At 55.9% G+C, this 19,772-nt stretch overlaps 2 protein-coding genes across 3 annotated transcripts in view; one reads left to right on the forward strand and one right to left on the reverse strand.

Moving 5' to 3' along the window:
* Positions 1 to 2,097: 2,097 nt before the first annotated feature.
* On the forward strand, positions 2,098 to 15,761 carry BAP1 (BRCA1 associated deubiquitinase 1). Of its 2 annotated transcripts, none has more exons than XM_080350462.1 (17): positions 2,098 to 2,194; positions 5,949 to 5,978; positions 6,079 to 6,133; positions 6,847 to 6,979; positions 7,371 to 7,490; positions 7,990 to 8,051; positions 8,142 to 8,284; positions 9,051 to 9,129; positions 9,817 to 9,940; positions 10,266 to 10,383; positions 10,769 to 10,956; positions 11,300 to 11,433; positions 12,055 to 12,527; positions 12,655 to 12,815; positions 13,550 to 13,642; positions 14,169 to 14,241; positions 14,525 to 15,761. In XM_080350462.1, exons 1-17 carry the CDS (start codon positions 2,158 to 2,160, stop codon positions 14,656 to 14,658), a joined length of 2,157 nt encoding a protein of 718 aa, XP_080206588.1. In that variant the 5' UTR covers positions 2,098 to 2,157; the 3' UTR covers positions 14,659 to 15,761. The 2 variants fall into 2 exon arrangements, with proteins under 2 accessions (XP_080206588.1, XP_080206589.1); XM_080350463.1 differs by having other exon boundaries at positions 12,655 to 12,761.
* A 346-nt stretch (positions 15,762 to 16,107) lies between these two features.
* Positions 16,108 to 19,772, reverse strand: part of DNAH1 (dynein axonemal heavy chain 1) — a gene marked incomplete at both ends in the record, with an annotated part of 68,388 nt that continues 64,723 nt past the window's right edge. The window contains 7 exon segments of the mRNA XM_080350581.1: positions 16,108 to 16,229; positions 16,635 to 16,869; positions 17,275 to 17,481; positions 17,755 to 17,899; positions 18,285 to 18,415; positions 18,604 to 18,774; positions 19,539 to 19,715. Of these exon segments, the coding sequence (XP_080206707.1) occupies positions 16,108 to 16,229; positions 16,635 to 16,869; positions 17,275 to 17,481; positions 17,755 to 17,899; positions 18,285 to 18,415; positions 18,604 to 18,774; positions 19,539 to 19,715 (1,188 nt within the window).

Consider the following 19,772-nt stretch of genomic DNA (forward strand, 5'->3'; position numbering starts at 1 on the left):
GTCAGCGCAGGGCGATAAGGATCTCCCCCTTCCTGAGGCTGGGCAGCCCCACACAATGGTGTGAACTGCAGTGCTGCCGGGACCAGCATTGTTCGGAGGCAGAGGAACGGGAAAGAAAAAAAATAATAATAATAATTAAACCCCCTAAATAGCTCACACAAAGCCAGGTCATGATATCATCCCTCTTCCCTGTGTGTGCATGTGTTTGTGCTGCAGTAGCAGAGCACCACAGCTCACTGCGGTGCCTTTGTTGGGGGCAAAGTCCCCCGGCAGCGCTGCCCTGTCCCACGGTGTGCCCATGGAGATGAGCTGCGGGTCCCAACCCTCTGCTTCAGCTCCTTGTCCCACCTCTCTGCTAAGGCGGGTCCCTGCATGGGGTGCCTCCTGCGGTGGGAGAGCTGCAGTGGGGCTGGCGGGTCAGGACACGTCCTGCTGGGAGGGGAGCAGAGCTGGCAGCAGGGATTTACGGGCCAGACTGGAGCCAAGCACGTGGATCTGGTTAATTGTGAGCCTAGGGGGTGCAGAGGTGAAAAGCAACAAGTAGAGACAAGGAGGGACAAAGAGACAGAAGTCTGATTCCCCAGGGCCTGGATTTAATGGCTCTGGAGCAATGAGCCATGCCGCTGAGATGCCTGCGCCCCATTGCCTCTGAGTGACCCCCGTGCTCGGCAGAGCAGGGGCTGGGCTGCCCGTCTCGGGGGGGCAGCGGGAGAGGTCCCGGGGCCTCTGCTGCCTGCGGGACCTGGTCCTGCGCTGCGGCAGGGGCTGGAGGTGACAGCGGGGCCAGCGATGTTCCAAATGGAGCAGGAATAAAGAACAGGAACCAGCCCCAAGGGCCTTCCCATCCTCGTAAACCTCTGAAAATCTCTGCAGCCGCTGAACCTGTCCCTTCTGGGTGGGTTTACATCAGTAGGGCTTGAGAAAGGCTTTTGTCACGGGCTCTGCACAGCTCACATTCCAGCCATGTCCCTCATGACAACCAGCCAACAGAGGCAGCCTCGGTCCCTAGAAATTTCCAGGGGCTGAATGGACATGAACGTGTCCTCACCTGCACAGAGGGGTGGAAGGAGACAGCTTTGGTGGGCAGGTCCAAGCACTGTTGCCCCCCTGGGTGTTGGTGCTGCTGGCCAGGCCCCGTCCCTGGGGCAGACGCAGGGCGAGAGGAGTGTTGGGGGACAGGGCGTGCGTGGGAACGGCCGCAGAACAAAGCTGTGGGGCGGGGGGACAGGAGCAGCCATGGATCCGGCTCCTATTTTTAGCCACTTCCTACGGAAGAGCAGTGGAGGGGCGCCCGCTCGCCCAACGCTGCGTAAGCGGAGCTGCTGGTGAAACAGAAATAAACTTAACAGCAGAGTCAATTATACTGTTAAGTGGCATTCTTTATTTTGTCAGCATTGGGGAACATTTGGGATCATCCTCCAAGAGTGATCCAGCGACTGGATGCTCTTGTGTTGCTTATATTCACATCATTATTACATATACATTACAATTTTTGAAAACTTTGACATACGTCTATACTAAGAAATAATTGATGATGTTAGTTACAATTTTCAGTTTCTTACTTACATCTATTAATTATTAGGTAAATATAAACTAAGCACTCTGCTTCTAAACAGTGTATCACTTAATCTTCTGTCTCCCTCTTGTCATGCAGGAGGATCTGAAACTTGAAAAACAGCCCCTCATTTTGCAGGTGGTCAGAAAGCATTTGTAATGTCGATTGGTTAATGATGAATACGTCTTAATCACAGTATACATGAATCTGGCACCCTCTCTTCACTGGCAGGGTCAGGGCAGGTCCGGCTGGGCCCAGCCTCACCATGGGGCAGCCCAGCCCCTCACCACAGGCCCGGGTTCCCCGCCCCAGGCCGCAGGGGCTGCCCTCGGCTACCGAGTCTCAGGCCCGCGCTAGAGCACCCGCGGAGCGCTGCGTCCCAGGGACGAAGGCCCAGGACAGGGCGGACACAGGCCGGGGCCCCCGGGCCCTTTGTGGCGCGGCCACCGCCGACCCCCCCGCTCGGGACCGATGTGGCGCGACGCGCGCTGACGTCCCGCGGTGTCGCGTAGCGATGACGTCGACGGGCGGGCGACGGCGAGGCCCGGAGCCGGGGCGGGTGGCGAGGCCGGACATGGCGGCGGGGCCCGGCCCGCGGGAAGATGAATAAGGGCTGGCTGGAGCTGGAGAGCGACCCCGGTGAGCGGGAGGGGAAGGCACCGGGGCGGGCGGCGGGGCTGGGGGGCTGTGAGGGACAGGCCGGGGCGGGGCCTGGGCCGGGGGCTGCGAGGGACGGGCCGGGGGTGCGGGCTGTGCTGCGGGGCTCGGCGGGACAGGCCGGGGTGGATGTGCAGGTGGAGTTTGGGGTGCGGGGTGTGGGCAGGGTTATGGGGTGCAGGCCTGGAGTAGGGGGTGGGAGCAGGGACTGGGGAGGGGGCGCAGGGAGAGGAGGGCCTGAGGAGGGAGGGTGCTGAGGGGCCAAGGGGATGCCTGGGGGCACGGGCCGAGCGCTGGGAGGGCGGGTGAGGGTGCCAGGGTGTGTGGGGCAGGAGGGCTTGTAATGTATGGGACATCGCCCATAGGGGCCTAGAGGAAGGTTAATGGGGGTGTGGGGATGTCAGGGGGCTGCGTGTAGGGGTGCGGGTGTGGGGTGAGGGCAGGGTTGGGGTGAAATGGAGCAGTGTGAAGGCTCAGAGCAGGAGCTGGGCTCTGGCAGCAACTGTACAGGGGTCTGAGGTGCCCCAGACACCTCTGTGTGTGTGATAAATGCAGGGGTCTCTGTGGACACATCTGAAGTGCTGTGGGGGTGCAGCATGAGGCATTCCTGTCATTTACAAATACACCCTGAAATATTGCTGGAGCACAGGGAGAGACGTGTATGGGATGCCCCTTGCTACAGAAACTGCTCTGACTGGCAACTGCCCCAGAGCTTCACCGGTGATTGAGGACAACATATGTGCCTGTCCATGAGGTGTAGCATCTCCATCCCGTGTGTGTCAGATCCTGTCATCGCTTTACAACTGAACGGGTGGATCACACCCTCTTCCCCAGGTAGCCCAGAAGCTCCAGAGCCCTGTACTGTGCCTGAGCAGCCGGGAGCAGAATGGTCACGGGCATCCCCTTCCTGCTGTGTTGGAGAAGGTGGTTTCTGTGCTGTAGTCCTGGAGTTTGTTTCACGGGTTCAGATTTGAGGGTTGGGGCATTGGCTGAGCATTGTTTTAATGAGTCTGCGTTGCCACAGTGCAATTTGGTTTGTCCTCTGGGATGCTGAGAGCTGGTCTTTAGGCTGTGATGGTATTTTTGAGGCTGTGGGTGAGGAAATTGGGCCCCTGGCGTTATATTCATCTTGCGCTCAGCAAAATATTCTGTCTGCTCAGCCTCCCAGTCAGCCCAGGTTTTGCTGCTCTTTATCCTATTTTTACTAGTACTTGGGAATTGCCAAAATTGTTCCCATTCTCCCCCTTCTTCTTCATCACAACAATGACGAAGACAGGACATAGTTTGGATTCTCATGCAGGACGTGGTTTGGATTCTCACACCTGGGAGGGAACGTTATTCGCTTGGCAGATTGTCTGGGCAGAGGCGGCTCTCAGCATTCCGAAGCTGCGCTCTTTCAGATGCATAGAGGTTCGGACACAGAGGTGGGAGCTGAGACAATGTTAGGGGTGGCCACATGCTGCTCTCAGCCTTTAGCACATCCCATCAGCTGCCTGGCCCTCGCCATGGGGTTTTGGATTGAAAACTCCTGGTGTTTTGTAGATCCAGATTTGTGCTGTGTGCCATGGCTGTTTGGTCAGAGGGGAAGACTGGGGAACCTTCAGGCTGCTGGCGTAGTGTTGCCTGTGCTGTTGTGGACAACAGAGTGTTTCCTCCAGCCAACCCAAATAATTTGGGCTGGGGGTCTTGTGCCTTTTGTAGATGCTGAGGTAATACAAAATACTGAAATTAATCAGAAAAAATCTGTGATTGGAGCGAACCCCTGGAAGTCTTTGGCCCAAAGCAGAGCTAGTTTCAAAGGTAGTTCAGGTTGCTCATGGCCATGTCTGATTGAGTTTGAATATGTCCAAGAAGGACAATTTGGCACACTGGTCTCAGGGCTGACCCTGCTGGTAGCAAAGAATTGTTTTTTTCCAGGTGCGCAGTCAGAATTTCTCTTGCTGCAGCTCCTTCTGTCACTTCTTGTCCTTTCACAGTACTTGGAGGAGTTTTGCTCCATCCTCTCTCTGACTCCCCAGCGATGCTGATCAGACAGGAGGACACACACGAGAGTCGATGTCCCATCTCCTTTGGTGCCGCCCTGCCAGTCTGACACCTGGTCCTCCAGAGTGGAGATGTGGGGGTGCTTGGGGCTGGGCACAGTGAGCTTGGAAGTTCTGCCTGGCTTTCTCCTGCTGGTGGGACCTGCTGGTGGGACCTGCTGTGGGGGCAGCGCTGCATTTGGCCATCACCATTGTTTGTGTTTGCAGGGCCTTGCTCTGATGCAAATCCTCCCTGGCTGTGAGGCACAGCTTGCAATACAGTTCACGTCTCGTGTTGCACGTGTTTTGCCATGATCAGTAGACTGTGACTGTTGAAATTGGAGAGTGAGTGAGGCTTTCAACTTCTGTGGGAGCTTTTGCAGTTGAGAGATTGTACCTGCAAACAGCTGCGGCTCCTGCGTCCTTAACGGGCGCCGTGTGAAGACGGACCAAGAACCGTGGCTGTGATGAGCATCTGAAGAACCCAGGGACCACTTGCCCTGAGGGGTCTGCTGCAGGGAAGACAGCCAGGCTGCAGTGCTGTGTGAGGTCCCTGTAGACATCACCCATATGACAACGCCCTCCGTGGCATCAAGTGTTTTGGGCAAAAAAATCTCAGTCAGAAAGGTGCCTGGGTTGGTGTAACGATTTTGCATGGTGAGGAGGCTGTCACTGGTTCAAAACATGTTGTTCCCACTGCCTGTTTCTTTCCACTGCCAATTTTGTAACAAGTAAGATGTTTTCTGCTAAATGAATGAAGACTTTTTGCTCCTAGAAGTTTCCTCCCTGTTTTAGTAATTTCAACTTTGGTATAGAAGCCCCTTGGGCTCTTCCCTTCTTCATTGAGCCACTTACCTCAGGTTCCTTAAATTCTTTGCTTTATAGGCGTGTTTCTCAGGATTGAATCCTTCTTATTGATATTCTGTCGACTTCCTTCCAGACTTTCAGTAGCCTTTCTGTGGGAACGAAAGAAGCAGATTTGTTATTCCAGTCTTGAGCTCGCCAGCTCAGTGTGCAGAGGGACAGCCTGAAAACTGGGCTGACTGCCTTTGCTGTCACATCATAGTGGAAGCTGCTGCTCAGTTGCTGATGTCTAATAGTCATTTGGTCTCTTTGCTGTTTCTGTATCCCTGGTTATGTCCTTCTGTAGTGGGAATTCTGTGGTCACTGGAGACAGGCTCTTGGATTTGGTCCCCCAGGAGAGAGGGAGATGAAGATGAGACTTTCAGCCCTCAGACTCCCCGCAGCCTTGTTGCTGTGAGCTGGCTTTCCCTTCACTGGCTGTCTTTCACTAACCAGAACATAAATTATCCTATTTTAAAATATCCTGTGATCTATTCAGTGGTGCTTCCCTCCTGTTAGAAATGTGTGTGTTGTTTAGGTGGGAATTTACTTCTTGGCAGGTTGTCTGCAGTGGCTCAGGATGCTGGAGGTGGGTCCAACTTCACTGGGCTCTGGCAGGAGGGGCTTCAGGCCCTCTTGAGGGAGAGGATGATGAATGGGGATGAAGGGAGCCAGAGCACCTCTGTAGCGAGCCAGGGCTCAACAGCTCTGCTGCTGGGGAGTCAGCCTGATCCTGGTGCCGCTCTGCTGCCATTTTCCTGGCTGTGGTTTTCCTTGGCTTGGGACCACGTGGGACTTCAGGGGCCAGTGGCAGCACATTTCTTTTCCGCTCTCTTCAGTCAGAATAACCCTCTGGTTTTGTTTCTTTCCAGGTCTCTTCACACTCCTGGTTGAAGATTTTGGTGAGTGCAAGAAACCTTCCTGGGAAGTTGTTTTTGTGCTTGATGTTACCGTTAGTCCTGTCTGGTGGGCTTTACACCAGCTTCTGCCCTTTGTTTGCAGGGGTCAAGGGAGTGCAGGTTGAAGAGATTTATGATCTGCAGAGCAAATGCCAAGGGTAAGTCGTAGACCTGAAAGTATGAGTTCTGTTCAGCAGAATGTGTCTGTGGGCCTGGGAACTCATCATGTGAGCTCATTAGTCATGGAGGTCAGTGCTGTAAGTGATGAACCAGGAGTGTTTTGTCAGGTTTGGGGAAGATTGGCAATCTTGTGCCTTGAGAGAGACCTCATGGGGCAGGAGTGGGACATATTTTGAGGGATTCACCTCTCTCTCCCCATGGAAAGGTGCAGTTCCAACCAGCGTGCTTGTAGTGGGAGCTTCCTCCTGTCTCACTGGTCTAAAACGGCTTTGAGGCTGTTGCTTTCTTAAAAGCTATTGTCTGAAATCCTCTTGAAAATAAATACAACATATATGTAAAAGGGTCATTAGGTGGTCATGCACTGTTTTGCAGGTCGGTCAGTGTCCAGAAGTGAATTTTACCACCTGTTTCTCTGTCTTGAGCCTCTTAAGACCTATCAAACCCCAAAGTTTTCAAGCTTGATTGTTGTCTGACCCTGGAACGTCAGTGCAGGAGAGTGTCTGCAGTAATGTGGGCTGGGGGGACTTGTGGCAGGGATGGTCACTTCCAGAAAGGTGTGGCTGGTGCTTCTGCTTTTCCTCTCTGTCTTTGCTCTGCCTGTGGTTTGAAACAGAAGGTCTCTGGCTCTGGGCAGGGCAGCCCCTCTGGTATGGCCTGCTCAAAATGATGCAGCTGCTGACTTCTCTTGCAGCCCTGTGTATGGGTTCATCTTCCTGTTCAAGTGGATTGAGGAGCGCAGGTCACGCCGGAAGGTCTCTACCCTGGTGGATGAGACATCTGTGATTGATGATGACATCGTTAATAACATGTTCTTTGCTCACCAGGTAAGCTGGAGTCAAGGAGTGAGAGGGATTGGGGGTGTCTCGTGTGACAGCTCAGGGAAGCAACATGTTACTGAGAGGCTGCGCTGCTGTTACTGGTCCTGAGGGCAGCTCCTCTTTCCTGGGGGTCTCTGTCCTGAGCTCCAGGGTGGAGCAGATCCTGTGGGGGCTGTGAGCCTGTACGTGGCTGTGCAGTGGGCAGATGCTCGTGGGGGCACGGTGTGGCTTGCTGAACGAGACTGAGCTCCCTTCCTTTGGGAGCTGAGGTCAAGTCGCTGCTCTCACAAGCGGCTCTTGCGTCAGTACTTTTCCATTGATTATTGTCAGCTCAGAGGGGTTGATGAAGGGTTGCCTTGTTCCTGCTGGTTAAGATGGTCCTTGTGTCACCCTCCAGCTGATCCCCAATTCCTGTGCCACCCACGCCCTGCTGAGCGTCCTCCTGAACTGCAACAATGTCGACTTGGGCCCCACGCTGAGCCGCATGAAGGATTTCACCAAAGGATTCAGCCCTGAGGTAGAGGGATTGCAGGGCTGTGCGCAGGTGGCATGTGTGACACTGCCTCTCACTCCCCACTCAGGACAACGCTCAGACGAGCTGGCTCCTTCCCAGCCCTTTCTGGCTGCATGCTACGTCAGTATTGCACTTCTGTCCCATCTTCTTGCCTTGCCACGCTCAGAGCCTGGGTCCTCTTATACCCGGCAGAGCTCTCAGCCTTCTGTCCTGTTATTCCCAAGCTCAGATGCATTCTCCAAGTCTGCAATCAAAAGTCCTCCTCCTGCCTTCATACCTTTCCTGGAGTCTGTATTTCCCTCTAAGTGTAGTTTTTGTAGCAGCAATTGTGTGTTCTTTTCATCTTGGCTTTTACCTAAAACTCAGTAGAGCAGAGGGTGGGGCTGACAGTTGCTCTTCCAGTCCTGTGGGTGGATGGAGGGAATGGGGAGCTGGTGGGTGAAGCATTTTGTTTGATTCCTATCACCTCTCAATGATTTTCCTCCCTTGCTGTTGGCCACAGAGCAAAGGCTACGCCATTGGCAATGCCCCAGAGCTGGCCAAGGCCCACAACAGCCATGCCAGGTGAGTGGGGGGTCTCTTGGGGGGTCTCTGCTGCTCACTTTTGCTGAGGAGGGAGACTCTTCCCTGACCTCTTGCCTCTTGCCCTCACAGGCCGGAGCCGCGGCACTTGCCGGAAAAGCAGAATGGTATCAGTGCTGTGCGAACCATGGAGGCTTTTCATTTCGTCAGCTATGTCCCCATCAAGGGACGGCTGTTTGAGCTGGATGGGCTCAAAGTCTATCCCATTGACCACGGTAAGCACCTGCCTGGCCCTGCTCGGTGACACCCTGGTGTGTCCAAATACGTGTGCTGTTTTTCATTGTCACTGAGCATGAGCTGATGTTTGTGGAGAATCACGCCAGTGCTCCCAGATTTGTCCTGACTTTTCATAGCTCATTTTGGAGCTGATGCACTGGGGCCTGTGGCTAGAAGGCGATTATTTCTAAATGCATTGCATTGTTTTTCCAGCCTTGCCATTTCCCTCCCCAGTTGCTCAGGGTTACAAGGTCCTTCAGCAGCTCTGCAATAACTCTGTATCACAAGCAGAATTTGTCTCCTTAGTCTCTCCCTGTGCCAAATAACTGCTGTGTGTTGAGGCACAAGGTCCCAGCGTAGATCCCAGCAGACTGCTCAGGTCATTCCCTTCTCTTAACAACGTGACCACCAGTTCTGTGTTTCAGATACTTGTTTATCCCCTCGAGGACTTTGTGTCTGTCTGTCAAGCCCTTTGGTAAGGTACTTGCTTTGTGTACCTGGTTTCCTGACCGTGGCACCAAATCTAGTAGCCTGTGGATCCCAGCAAGTCCTGGGATTTTCTTGGACTTTGCGAGCCTGGAGTCTGTGAATCAATTGTGGTCTATAAGGTTCAAAACCCACCTTTCTCCCCTGCACGTAACTCACATTTTCCATTCAGAAGCAAAGTCAGGGCTCCACGTATGGGCTGACAGTGTGGTCCTTCTGCCCCCTGAAGCAGGAGCCTTGGCCTGCTTTGCTGATTCCCACTCTGTATTGTTATTGCAGGGCCGTGGGCTGATGACGAGGAATGGACGGACAAAGCCAGGAGAGTAATCATGGAGCGCATCGGCCTGGCCACTGCAGGGTAATGTCCCCGGCTGTGGGGCAGGCACTGGCACCTCACTGGTTTTTCCCTGGATTATTTCTGCTGTGGTCTCTGTGCAACAAGTTGTGGAAATGGGGGTAGAGAATGTTGCGTGAGAGGGATGCAGGTGCTCTGCCTTCTCTTGCCTGTGATTTGCCTGCCTGCAGAACACAGAGAAGCTGCACTCTGTGTGGTGCAGAGTCCCTGCAAGTGGCTGCACAGGGTAAGAGTGGCCAGATCAGGTCCCTGTTTGCTTGAGTCTGTAGGAGCAGGAATGGTGCTTTTGGTCCTGAGGAATGGTGAAGGAATGGTGCCTCTCATCCTTCTAGATGCTTGGGCAAGAGGGTAAATGAGCACTGGCACAGGTTGCCCAGAGAGAGGTTGTGGAGTCTCCAACCTTGGAGATACTCAAACGCCATCTGGACCTGGTTCTGGGCGAGCAGCTGTGGGTGACCCTGCTGGAGCAGTGGGTGGCAGCAGACGACCTCCGCAGGTCCCTTCCCACCTCAACCAACCTGTGACTCTGAAGGATGTTTTGTGTTGTAGCTGAAGCAACTTCGCTTCTTCAGCCAGCGAGACGTTGACTTAGTTTTGGGGGAAAAGCCTCCTGCAGCCTGCTGCCCCCCTTGCTGCGGGATATGCTTTCCACCGCCAGCTGGCAGCTGATGTCTGCTGTCCCTCCTGCAGGGAGCCATACCATGACATCCGCTTCAACCTGATGGCAGTGGTGCCTGATCGGAGGATGAAATATGAGTCCAAACTGCACATCCTGAAGATGAACCGCCAGACTGTGCTGGAGGCCTTGCAGCAGGTAGGAGAGCCCAAGTCCTGAGGTTGTGCGAGCCTGGAGTGAAAATGGGCTCTGCTGCCAGGGCATCACCCTGCTCTGTAGAGGCCCTGGATTTAATGGGGTTTTTGGGGCTTGGGAAATGTCTTCTGGGAAGAGCAGATGACCAGCCTTGCTGCTTGGCCTTCTGCTGTCGGTTATTTGTAGCATTGTCGCTTAATTGCGTGCATGGGCACTCGGCAGTTGGGTCACCCTCACAAGTTCTCCTTCTGCAGTGCTTGAATGGGAAGGATATGGTTTGGGTCACGCCAGTCCAGCACTTACATTCTGTCTGTCGTTTGCCTTCAAGCTTATCCGAGTAACTCAGCCTGAGCTGATCCAGACCCAGAAGTCTCAGGAGTCTCAGCCTCAGGAAGAGGCAAAGCCAGCCAGCAGCAAGACCATGGCTCCAGAGAGCACCCATCCAGGTAAACCCTGCACCAGTGGCATTTCCAGCCGGCCCAGCCTGCCGTGGGGCGAGCACAGGCTGGTGACAATGGCTGGCTGACCTGGAGCTTGAGGGAATTTTGTGGTCAGCTTCCCTCTCTTTTCTCCAAGCCCATCTCTGTGTGCGCTCTGCTGGGTTGTGGTAGATGCCTCTGTGCCTGGGAAAAGTGTTGGAGAGACATGGAGCTTGAAAATGGCAGGGCTTAATCTTGGGGACACTTGTGGCAGCTGGAGGTGGAATGGGAAGTGGGTATGATGGTCTGGTGGAGCTCTTCTACTACATGTGGTGGGCAAGGGGTGGCAGAGGACATTAATAAAAATGTGACAGTGCTGGTCACGCTAGGCTGTGCTGTGCTTGTCTGGCAGATGGCACCGATGAGCCTCCCAGCCAGGGCCACCCTGCAGCCACACAGAGCCCACCCAACAAATCCAAACCAGCGGCAAAGACATCAGTGAGCAGTGTCAATGGGGTGCTTCCAGCAAACCCCAACCCCATTGTGCAGAGGTTGCCAGCCTTCCTGGATAACCACAACTACGCCAAGTCCCCCATGCAGGTAGGCTGGAGCTCCTGGCCAGCTGCCCATCTGGCTGGGGCTGAACCTCTCACTTCCAGTCCCTCACCTCCACAGGCCTGTGGCCGTCAGCCAGTCTCAGCCCGGCCCCTGCCTCGCAGCCTGCACACCCTGTGCTAGCCCAGGCGGGAAGGTGAAAGGGGGAAGTCTAACCTGGCAAAAGAGGTTGTTGTTAATGTGGGTCAGCTGAGCATGCACAGGGAAGGGTGCCCTGTCTCCTCTCGAAAGGCGCGAGCTCTGATGCTTGGCTGGACCAAGGACGTGTCCACTGGGTTCTTCCTCCTTGTCCCGCTGCTGGCAGCCCATCAGCAATGGTGTTTTGCAGGAGGAGGAAGACCTTGCGGCAGGAGTGGGTCGCAGCCGGGTGCCAGTCCGACAGCACCAGCAGTATTCGGACGATGAGGATGACTACGATGATGAGGAGGAGGAGGAAGGTCGTAACACCAACTCAGCCATCAGGTGACAGCTTGAGCTGAGGGCGGGGGGCAGGGAGCTGATGCTTGCAGAACTGCCACTGGTGACTTGCAGATCTCTCCTGAGCACTGGTAGTTGTGTTAGAGCCAGCACCTGTGTGTGCAATTAGGGCTGTTTTCCTCTTCACCTGCTGTTTTACTGTTCACTCGCTGGATTTTGTGAAGCCATTTTGTAGCTCATCACAGTCAACCCTGAATTTTGGCTGTGTAACTCTGTATTCATAAGGAGGCTTTGGGGAACAACCTGAGTTCTCCGGTGCCAATTGCCTGGTCAGCTCCTGGTGACAATGTTGGTGAGCTCAGACTGCTGTGAGGGTCAGGAAGGTGGAATTGCAGCAAGGCTGCTCTTGGGGCTTCTGGAAGAAGAGCAGGGGTGTGCAGCACCCTGTTCCCCCTGGCTGTGTAGGGGTACCTGCAGCTCAGTGGTTCAGTGGCGTTGGGATGCTGCCAGAGAAGCTGGTGACACTGGGGGTGATCTAGAAATGTTTCAGGCCTTGCTTCATCCCAGGAGGCAGCCTGGAGTGCTGAGTGTGGAGCTGGCAGTGCCTGCACTGGGCCCCCATCTCCTTCCACCAGCTCTTCACCTTCCCTGTGTGTTCCTGGGCAGGTACAAAAGGAAGGGGCAGGTAAAGCAAGAGCATGCAGCGGGGGCTGCAGATGGCCAGCTCTCTGTCCTCCAGCCCAACACCATCAACGTCCTGGCTGAGAAGCTGAAGGAATCTCAGAAGGATCTCTCCATTCCCCTGTCCATCAAGACAAGCGGTGGGGGCACCACTGTGGCTGTGGTTACCCACTCCCAGCCCTCTCCCACCCCCAGCAACGAGAGCACCGACACCGCCTCCGAGATCGGCAGCGCCTTCAACTCCCCGCTGCGCTCTCCTATCCGCTCAGCCAACCCCACCCGCCCCTCCAGCCCCGTCACCTCCCACATCTCCAAGGTGCTTTTCGGTGAGGAGGACGGGCTGCTGCGTGTGGACTGCCTGCGCTACAACCGGGCTGTCAGGGACCTGGGGCCCATCATCAGCACTGGGCTGCTGCACCTCACGGAGGACGGCGTGTTCTGCCCGCTGGCTGCTGCAGGTCAGTGCCTCACGGCTTTTCGGAGGGGTGGCCCCTCGCTTGCAGCAATGGGACAGTGGTCTTTGGCTTTGGGAGGGGATACCGGTCCTGTGTGATGGCTCCTGACACTTCCTTCCTCTGTCTGCAGATGGGGGGAAAATCTCCCCACCTTCTATCAAACCTGGTGATGAGGCCCCGGCTGCGATCAAACTGGAGGAGAAGGAGGGCAGTGAGGCCAGTGACAGCAAAGAGAAGGTGGGACTTGGCAGGACCAGTGATCACCCTGGGGGGGAAAAGTATTCTCCCAAGGTGAGTTTTGTGCTGCGACAGCCCTGGGAACGTGGAGCTCCCTGCGCTCACCCAGAGACGCAGCAGCGCTGGCAGCGACCGAACCGCATGTGCACGCTGTCCCGCTCGCGTGGCGCCGCAGCCGTCCCTCCAGGCACGGGGCAGCGTAGGTTTTGTGCCTTGCGTCATCTCGGGGACATTTGCTGTGGCAGTGGGCAGAGCCGCTGTCTCCTGCAGCCAAGCTGTGGGGCACACTGTGCTCTCCTTTGGGACTCCCCAGTCCTGGCCTACTGAGAACTTTACTGCATGGCTGTGTTCTCCAGCCAGAGACAGGAGCAGGCCCAGGTGGCACAAGTGCATTGAGGGTTCGCTCGAGGAGAGCTGGCTAGAAACTGTTTTACTCAAAAGGGAAGTCTTCAGATTTCGTTATTGAGAAGAAGCAGGCTCTGGGGTGTTTCTCGGGCAGACACACAGCCCTTCCCTGTCCCCAGGAACCAGGTACCCAGGGCTGGGCCAGGCTGGGGCAGTCCCCAGCTCCCCTGAGGCTGGTCACAGGCTGGCTGATTGATCACCCTCTGACTCAGAAATTCTCAACAATGAACCAATCATTTTTTTTTTTCTTCGCCTCTGGCAAGTGTATTTTTGCTTTGATCCTCTTTCCCAGCGCAGAGAGGAGCACCCACCAGCTCACCTGCTGGCCCCTGGGCTGTGGTTGGGGTCTGTCTGCTGACATTTGCTCTGCTTGGTTCTGGCAGGAGCTGCTGGCACTGCTGAAGTGCGTGGAGGCAGAGATTGCTAACTACGAGGCCTGCCTGAAGGAAGAGGTAGAGAAGAGGAAGAAATTCAAGGTACGTTTGGTGATGGCTTGTTTGTGTTGCTGATTTTGCTGCCTGAAGGCTTCTGTCCGGGGTGTCTTTATGTCAAAGCTGAGGGAGGGTGTTTTGGGTGAGAATGGCTATGGGGAACGTTTAGAGTGCCCCTCCGGTTACCAAACAGCCCTGCGGGGCAGAGCTCCCACCAGAACAGACCAAAGCCCCTGGGCAGCACCAGGTGGCTTGAGGAGGGTGGTGGAGCACAGGAGCTGGGCCAGAGCTGAACGTCAGCACTGACAGGAGGAAGGGAGGAGCCTATGCCCCATGGCCCTGCTCACCCTTGCCTCTTCCACTCCTCTTTGTGGGAAGTGCTAACATCTGAACAGGGATGGAGACCACCCCAGTTGTGCACTGGGCTGGGAGCTTGGTCCTTTCCCACTCTCATCTCCTTGGCCTATGGGTTGGCCCAGGCATGCTGGTGCTTTGGCCCGTTAGGCTTGACCTCTCATTTCTCCTTGATGCCTGTTTGTGGATTGTTTGTGGATTTGTCATCTCTTTGCAGATCGATGACCAGAGGAGAACCCACAACTACGACGAGTTCATCTGTACCTTCATCTCCATGCTGGCTCAGGAAGGTGAGCTGTGCTGCGTGGCCGAGGGCATGGCGCTGGGGTGCAGGTTCAGCTGGGGGAGCTGCGCCGAGCGTGGCAGGAAGACCCCCAGCCCTGCTCCCTGCTCCTGCCAGACCCAGGGCATGGGGTAGCGCTCAGCCTGGAGAGCTGCACATCTCCGCTCTGAGACATTTTATAGTCCCAGGAGGAGCCCACTGAGGGGTTGGGGGTGGAAGAGTGAGGGCTGCACTCCGGCCTGGGCACTGCCAGCACCCCAGCGTGGGCCTGTCTGTCTGCCCCCCTGCAGGCATGCTGGCCAGCCTCGTGGAGCAGAACATCTCTGTCCGCCGGCGGCAGGGAGTCAGCATTGGCCGCCTGCACAAGCAGAGGAAGCCGGATCGCCGGAAACGCTCCCGCCCATACAAAGCCAAGCGGCAGTAGCCTGGGAGTCGTGACTGCGAGTAGCATCAGCTGGGCATTGTGGCTTTGGGCAGTGGCGCTTGGATCTATGTTGCCCTTTGCCCAAGGAAGAGGGACCACAGGGACAAGCCCTCAGCCGAGGTGGAACCCAGGGACAAAGAAATCCTCTGAGCCAGAGTTGTGCAAGGCGGAATCCTGTAGTCTCAAGGCGCGTCCCTGCAGCCGCAGCAAAGGCAAGCGGAGAGCCCAGCTGCCCAGCCGTGCCACAGCAGTGCCCGGGGCCGTGGGCCTGTGTCTCCACGCTGTGGCGAAGGACTGCGGCACCGGGGGAGGAGCCCACCTGGCTGGTGGCGGGTCTGGTGTGGTGGGAACACCAGTGATGCCCACGTGAGACTGTGCTGGCCGCAGCTGGCTGTGGCTTCTGTCCTCCTGCATCCTGGCCTTCAGTGCTGTCCCAAGGACAGTCGTGTCTGTGTTTTCTATCCCTCTCCTCCACTTCCCCAGATATATTACTGGTTCGTACCCACCCTTTGGCCATCCCTGAGGGTGTGGAGGGTGGCACATGGCTCTGCTGCCATGGCTGTTCTGCTGGGGACCAGCTCTGGCCCTGACAGTGCCTGTGGGTCATACAGGGTCACTCCAGACCCGGTCACCAGGGAAACCCCGTGAATCGTGAACAGACCAAGTTCAGGGGGTGGTGTCGGTGCTGCTGGGCACAGTGCCGGAGGGGACTCTGGGTGTGGATTCACTCGGTGCAGCTAAAGCAGTGGAGGGAGCCCAATTCTGCTCCTGCTTGAGCTCTCACTGGTTGCTGAGCCAGAGATGGCTGATGTGGGCAGCAGTTGTCTCCTGCCACAGCACCAGGCCTGGCCCACCTCTCGCTGCCATCTCCTGCACATGGGCTTCTCCTGCCTGTCCCCAGCAGAGCTCTGGGAAGCCAGAGGGCAGCACCTCTCCTGAGGTGCAGCTGGGACAAGGACCAGCCAGGCCCAGGGCAGCTGCTACAGGACAGGACTGAATTTTGCAGATGTGCAGATTTGTACAAGTCTTAGATTATGGAATGAAACTGTTCTTTTGGTATTTGTTGAAGGCAATAAAATCCTTCTGTTTCTTGCTGTGTCTAATATCAAGTGCTGTAAATAATGGATCTGTCTGAAGGAATAAAGCTATCCTGTACCAGCCAGCTGTGAAAGAGGTGCGTGAGGGAAGGGAGAGGGGCGTGTGTGTGGCTGGGAGCACTGGGTGCCTGCTCCAGGCCACATTGTGCCCCTGGCAGCTCTTCTGCAGTGCTAAAAACTTAATTGTGGGGATTGCAACACCACCAAGTGAACATGATGCTGGTGGAGTCAAACTTGGATTTATTGACACAGCTTGGAGGGTGGAAGGAGAGGGGGAACAGCTGCTGCCAGTCAGCGCTTGGCTCTGCTGCTGCCTGTGATTCCTACCTCTGCACAGGGTGGGGGTTTCTGGCTAGAAGTCCAGGGCACAGATCAAGGCTGTGCCCCGTTTGATCCAGTGCTTCTGGGGCTTGTCTGTAGGGATCTCCACAGCAATCACGTAGTTGGTGGAGTGGCCCGTTGTTGACAGTGTGCCTGTAATGGGGGAAGTGAGGGCAGGAGGGTGGTACTGCAGCTGTGGCTGCTGCATGCTGATGGGGAGTCCCATACAAGTAACCCTGTGTGAGATCCCCTGGCCCATCCCCATGCTAGGTGCCAGGCTGAGCAGGGCTGGGGGGAAAGGCTGGTGGTATTTTTGGGTGTGGGCTCAAGGAGAGCCTGGCCAGAGGCACTGCTGTGTAGCCAGGGTCCCCATCTGCTCTGTCTCCACAACCAGAGCAGGCTAAACCTTCTTCCTTGCATGGTCTCAGCCAACAGTGCCCAGCTCCCTGCCGATGTACGGTAGGAGGAGGAGGAGGTCCTGCAGCCTCTCCCAGACTGCCTTTCCCATCTGCTTCTACCATCTCCCTTGCTTCTGGAGACCTGTCTTAGGGCACCTACCTGCACGAGTGAGAGTCCTGTAGATTGGGCACAGGTAGATGCCAGTGACAGGAGGCTTGCGGTTGGGGACAGGCAGCAGCCAGATGACAGCCATCTCTGTGTACAGCTCCTTGGGGCGCGACTCTGCTAACTGGAATGCAGTGGGGTCCCAGCGAGCGCCTTCGAGAAACAAGCCGTGGATGTAGCAGCCTTCTTTGGGAGGGCGGGTGAGCTTGTTCACTGACTCCTTCATCACCTGCGGCGGAGAGTGGGCCCAGGGCCCTGATCAAGGTCTGTCCCTGGAGGGGCACCCCAGGACCCCTTTAAACTGCTCTTAGCTAAGTCAATGCTACCGAAGCAGAGCCCACCCCAGTGGTCAGATGCGCTGAGCTGGGTTTTCTGGAATCTCACATCATGAGGCTGTGGGACAACCTGTGGAGAGGGATGTGGCAGGTCCTGAGAGGCAGAGAGGTCTCTGTGCTTTGTGGAGGTCTCTGGCAGAATGGGCAGGTGTATCTAAGCACAAAGGGGGCGATGGGGTCCACGGGCAGCTTGCAGTTCATTTCTGGGACAGGTCAGGGCTAGAGCTGCTGCCTTTGTGGCTGCCTAGCAGCAGATTCCTCAAAAATCCAGAAAAATCCAGAGCCCCTGTCTGACTTACCTTGAAGCTAAATGAGATGGTGTCAATGGAGATGACGGACTTCCTGGCAAAGTTCTGCAGCGTCCCAGTGAGGAAGGCCTGGGGGAAGAAGAACCCGCTGATCCAGAACACGGAGGGGATCCCATGGCTGATCCATTTCTGCAGGAATTCAATCCGCAGCACCAAGTCATCCACCCACGATGCCAAGGGCTTCAGCGATGGGTAGGCCTGCAGGGACATACAGGGAGGGTGCTGAAGACACGCAAGGACAGCCCAGACCTCATGCCACCAATGCTGGCAGCTGCCCAGAGCTCAGGGGCTCATCCAGCCTGGGGCTGGGAACAACCGTGAGCTGCACTGGGCAGGAGACATCTCCACGCCAGAGAAGTAAGAAAGAGCCAGCTCCATGTGAGGCAGCCCAGGCCAGCTCTGGTGGTCAATGACCCGTTTCCCTGGTTTGGGTGAGCTCCTGCAGGTGGCTGGGTTGGCCAGGGCATGTACCTTGGCATTCCACATCTCGGGGACAGTGTTGTTGTACAAGCTGCTGGCCATCAGCTCCAGCTGAGAGGACATCACAACCAGGCCCTTGAGAGCTTTCAGCAAATCCTTCAGTGTCTGAGCAATCACCTCCAGGAGCTTGTTGTACCTACAGAGAAAGAGCAGAGGGAGCAGAGTGACTCAGTGCAGTGGTTTATCACCCACATCTGCCCAGAGAGGGTCTGGATCTCTGTACAAGTGAAGCTCTTCCATGTAACCTACAGCCCCATTCCTCTTCAATGAGGTCTCATAGCTGTCCCCCACCCTGGATTACTGACGGTAGTGGATGGAGACACTGGTCAGTTCCTGCAGGACAGGGACCGGTGAAGGCCCTGGCTGGGACAACACAGTTGTTGCTGTGGCTGTCAACGCCGCTGCCATGCTCAGCAATGAGGTTCCTCCCGGGTGGGTGGGAGCAGGGGCCTGCATGTTTCTGCTGTTCCCCAAGGGACCAGCTGGTCACTGACCCAGGACATGATCCTACAGGGGTTTACCTTATCACCTCCTGCACCAGCACCATGTTCATGGACTCTTCGTAGAGCAGTGGGTACTTGTGGATCACCTCCTGCACATTCATGGGGGCAGGAACCTTTGCCAGGATCTCCCTGGCAGTTTCCTCCACGAGCTGTAGAGAAGCAGCAAGTGGGTGAGAATCCTCTTGGCCATGTCTGCTGTGGGGAGAGCTAATGGCTGTCTGGCAGTGCCCTTGCTGGCAGCCAGCAGGCAGGTGGCAGCTGCTGAGAGCTGGTGTTTGTGCTCGCTGCCCATGCCAGGCACTGGCTGCCAGAGCACTGATGGGATCGGGTCACCCACCTCTTCCCTGCTGCGTCCTCCCACCGTCAAGGTCTTGGGTTGCAGCTGTGTAATGGTCCCCAGCAGAGCAAACGTCTCGTTCTGAGCAAAGGTAATGTCGGCGTTGTCGTGCAAACCAAAGAGCTCCGGGCTGTCGTTGAGGGGCAGGCCCTTGATGTACTGGAGGTAGCCCTGGAGAGGAGCCCAAGCAAATCATGAGGCTGAGAGCACAGCCATAAAGCTGTGGTGCCCCTTTGGGCCTGGCCCAGAATAAATGACTAAGCCATGGTTGCTGGATAAGCTAAACCCAACAGATCACAGACCGGCAGGTTCAGTGGGGAGATATTTGTTTTGGTGTTTGAGATTCATTCACCTGACCTTTACAGAGCTCCTTGTCTCCTTCCAGAACCAGGAGACCTAACTCACAGCTTCGACCGAGGGACAGCCTCTGTGTGTCCTCAGCAATGCTGCCTGACACAGGACTGGGGCTGCTGGGGACACTGAGAGGGTGGCAGCTCCTCCGAGCCAGCTTTGGTGGCTAAGCAGAGGCCATGGCCATGGTTTGTGTATGGCTGGGGAGTCAAACTGTGTTTGTGTGGAAGCAAACATGCTACAGGAACAGGCAGCTTGGCAGTGAGCTTCCTGCTGTGCCTCCTGCAGAGCTCCTCAGGTACTATAGGTGTGTGATATCAAAATGATTCAGAGTATAAAAGCTTTCAGCTGGGGAACTCTGGTGATAGCTGCTACCGCCTCCTGTGCACAGGGACGAGATTTTCCTCCTGTTGCTTGAAACAGATGCAGCTTCCTGAAAGCTGCTGAAGATCCCCATGTTCTTACAAATCTATATTCCCCCAAGGAAGTGGCAATGCAGTGGGCTTCAGGGAGGAGTAGATCCCCTTTGTACTATGACAATCCCCCTGCATCTACGAGCTGCAATTTGTTGCTGGAGTACTCACGTCAAGGTCAGAAGAGGTGCTGATCTGCTTGTAGATCCCTGATTCAGAATAGGCAAAGTCAGGAGTCAGAACCTCGGGCTTGTAGAAATCTTCCAAGATACTCATGATGCAGCGCCTGTCCCAGTCGTCAGTCACACGGCCGCCGTAGTTGATCTCCCCGGCCGTGTACTTGAGCACCTGCAAGGGACCCACCGTGGCTTTCCAACCCACACGTGTACTGGGAGCCCATTCCTC

This window comes from Nesoenas mayeri (assembly GCF_963082525.1).
Source record: "Nesoenas mayeri genome assembly, chromosome: 10".
Taxonomy (NCBI): Eukaryota; Metazoa; Chordata; class Aves; order Columbiformes; family Columbidae; genus Nesoenas; species Nesoenas mayeri.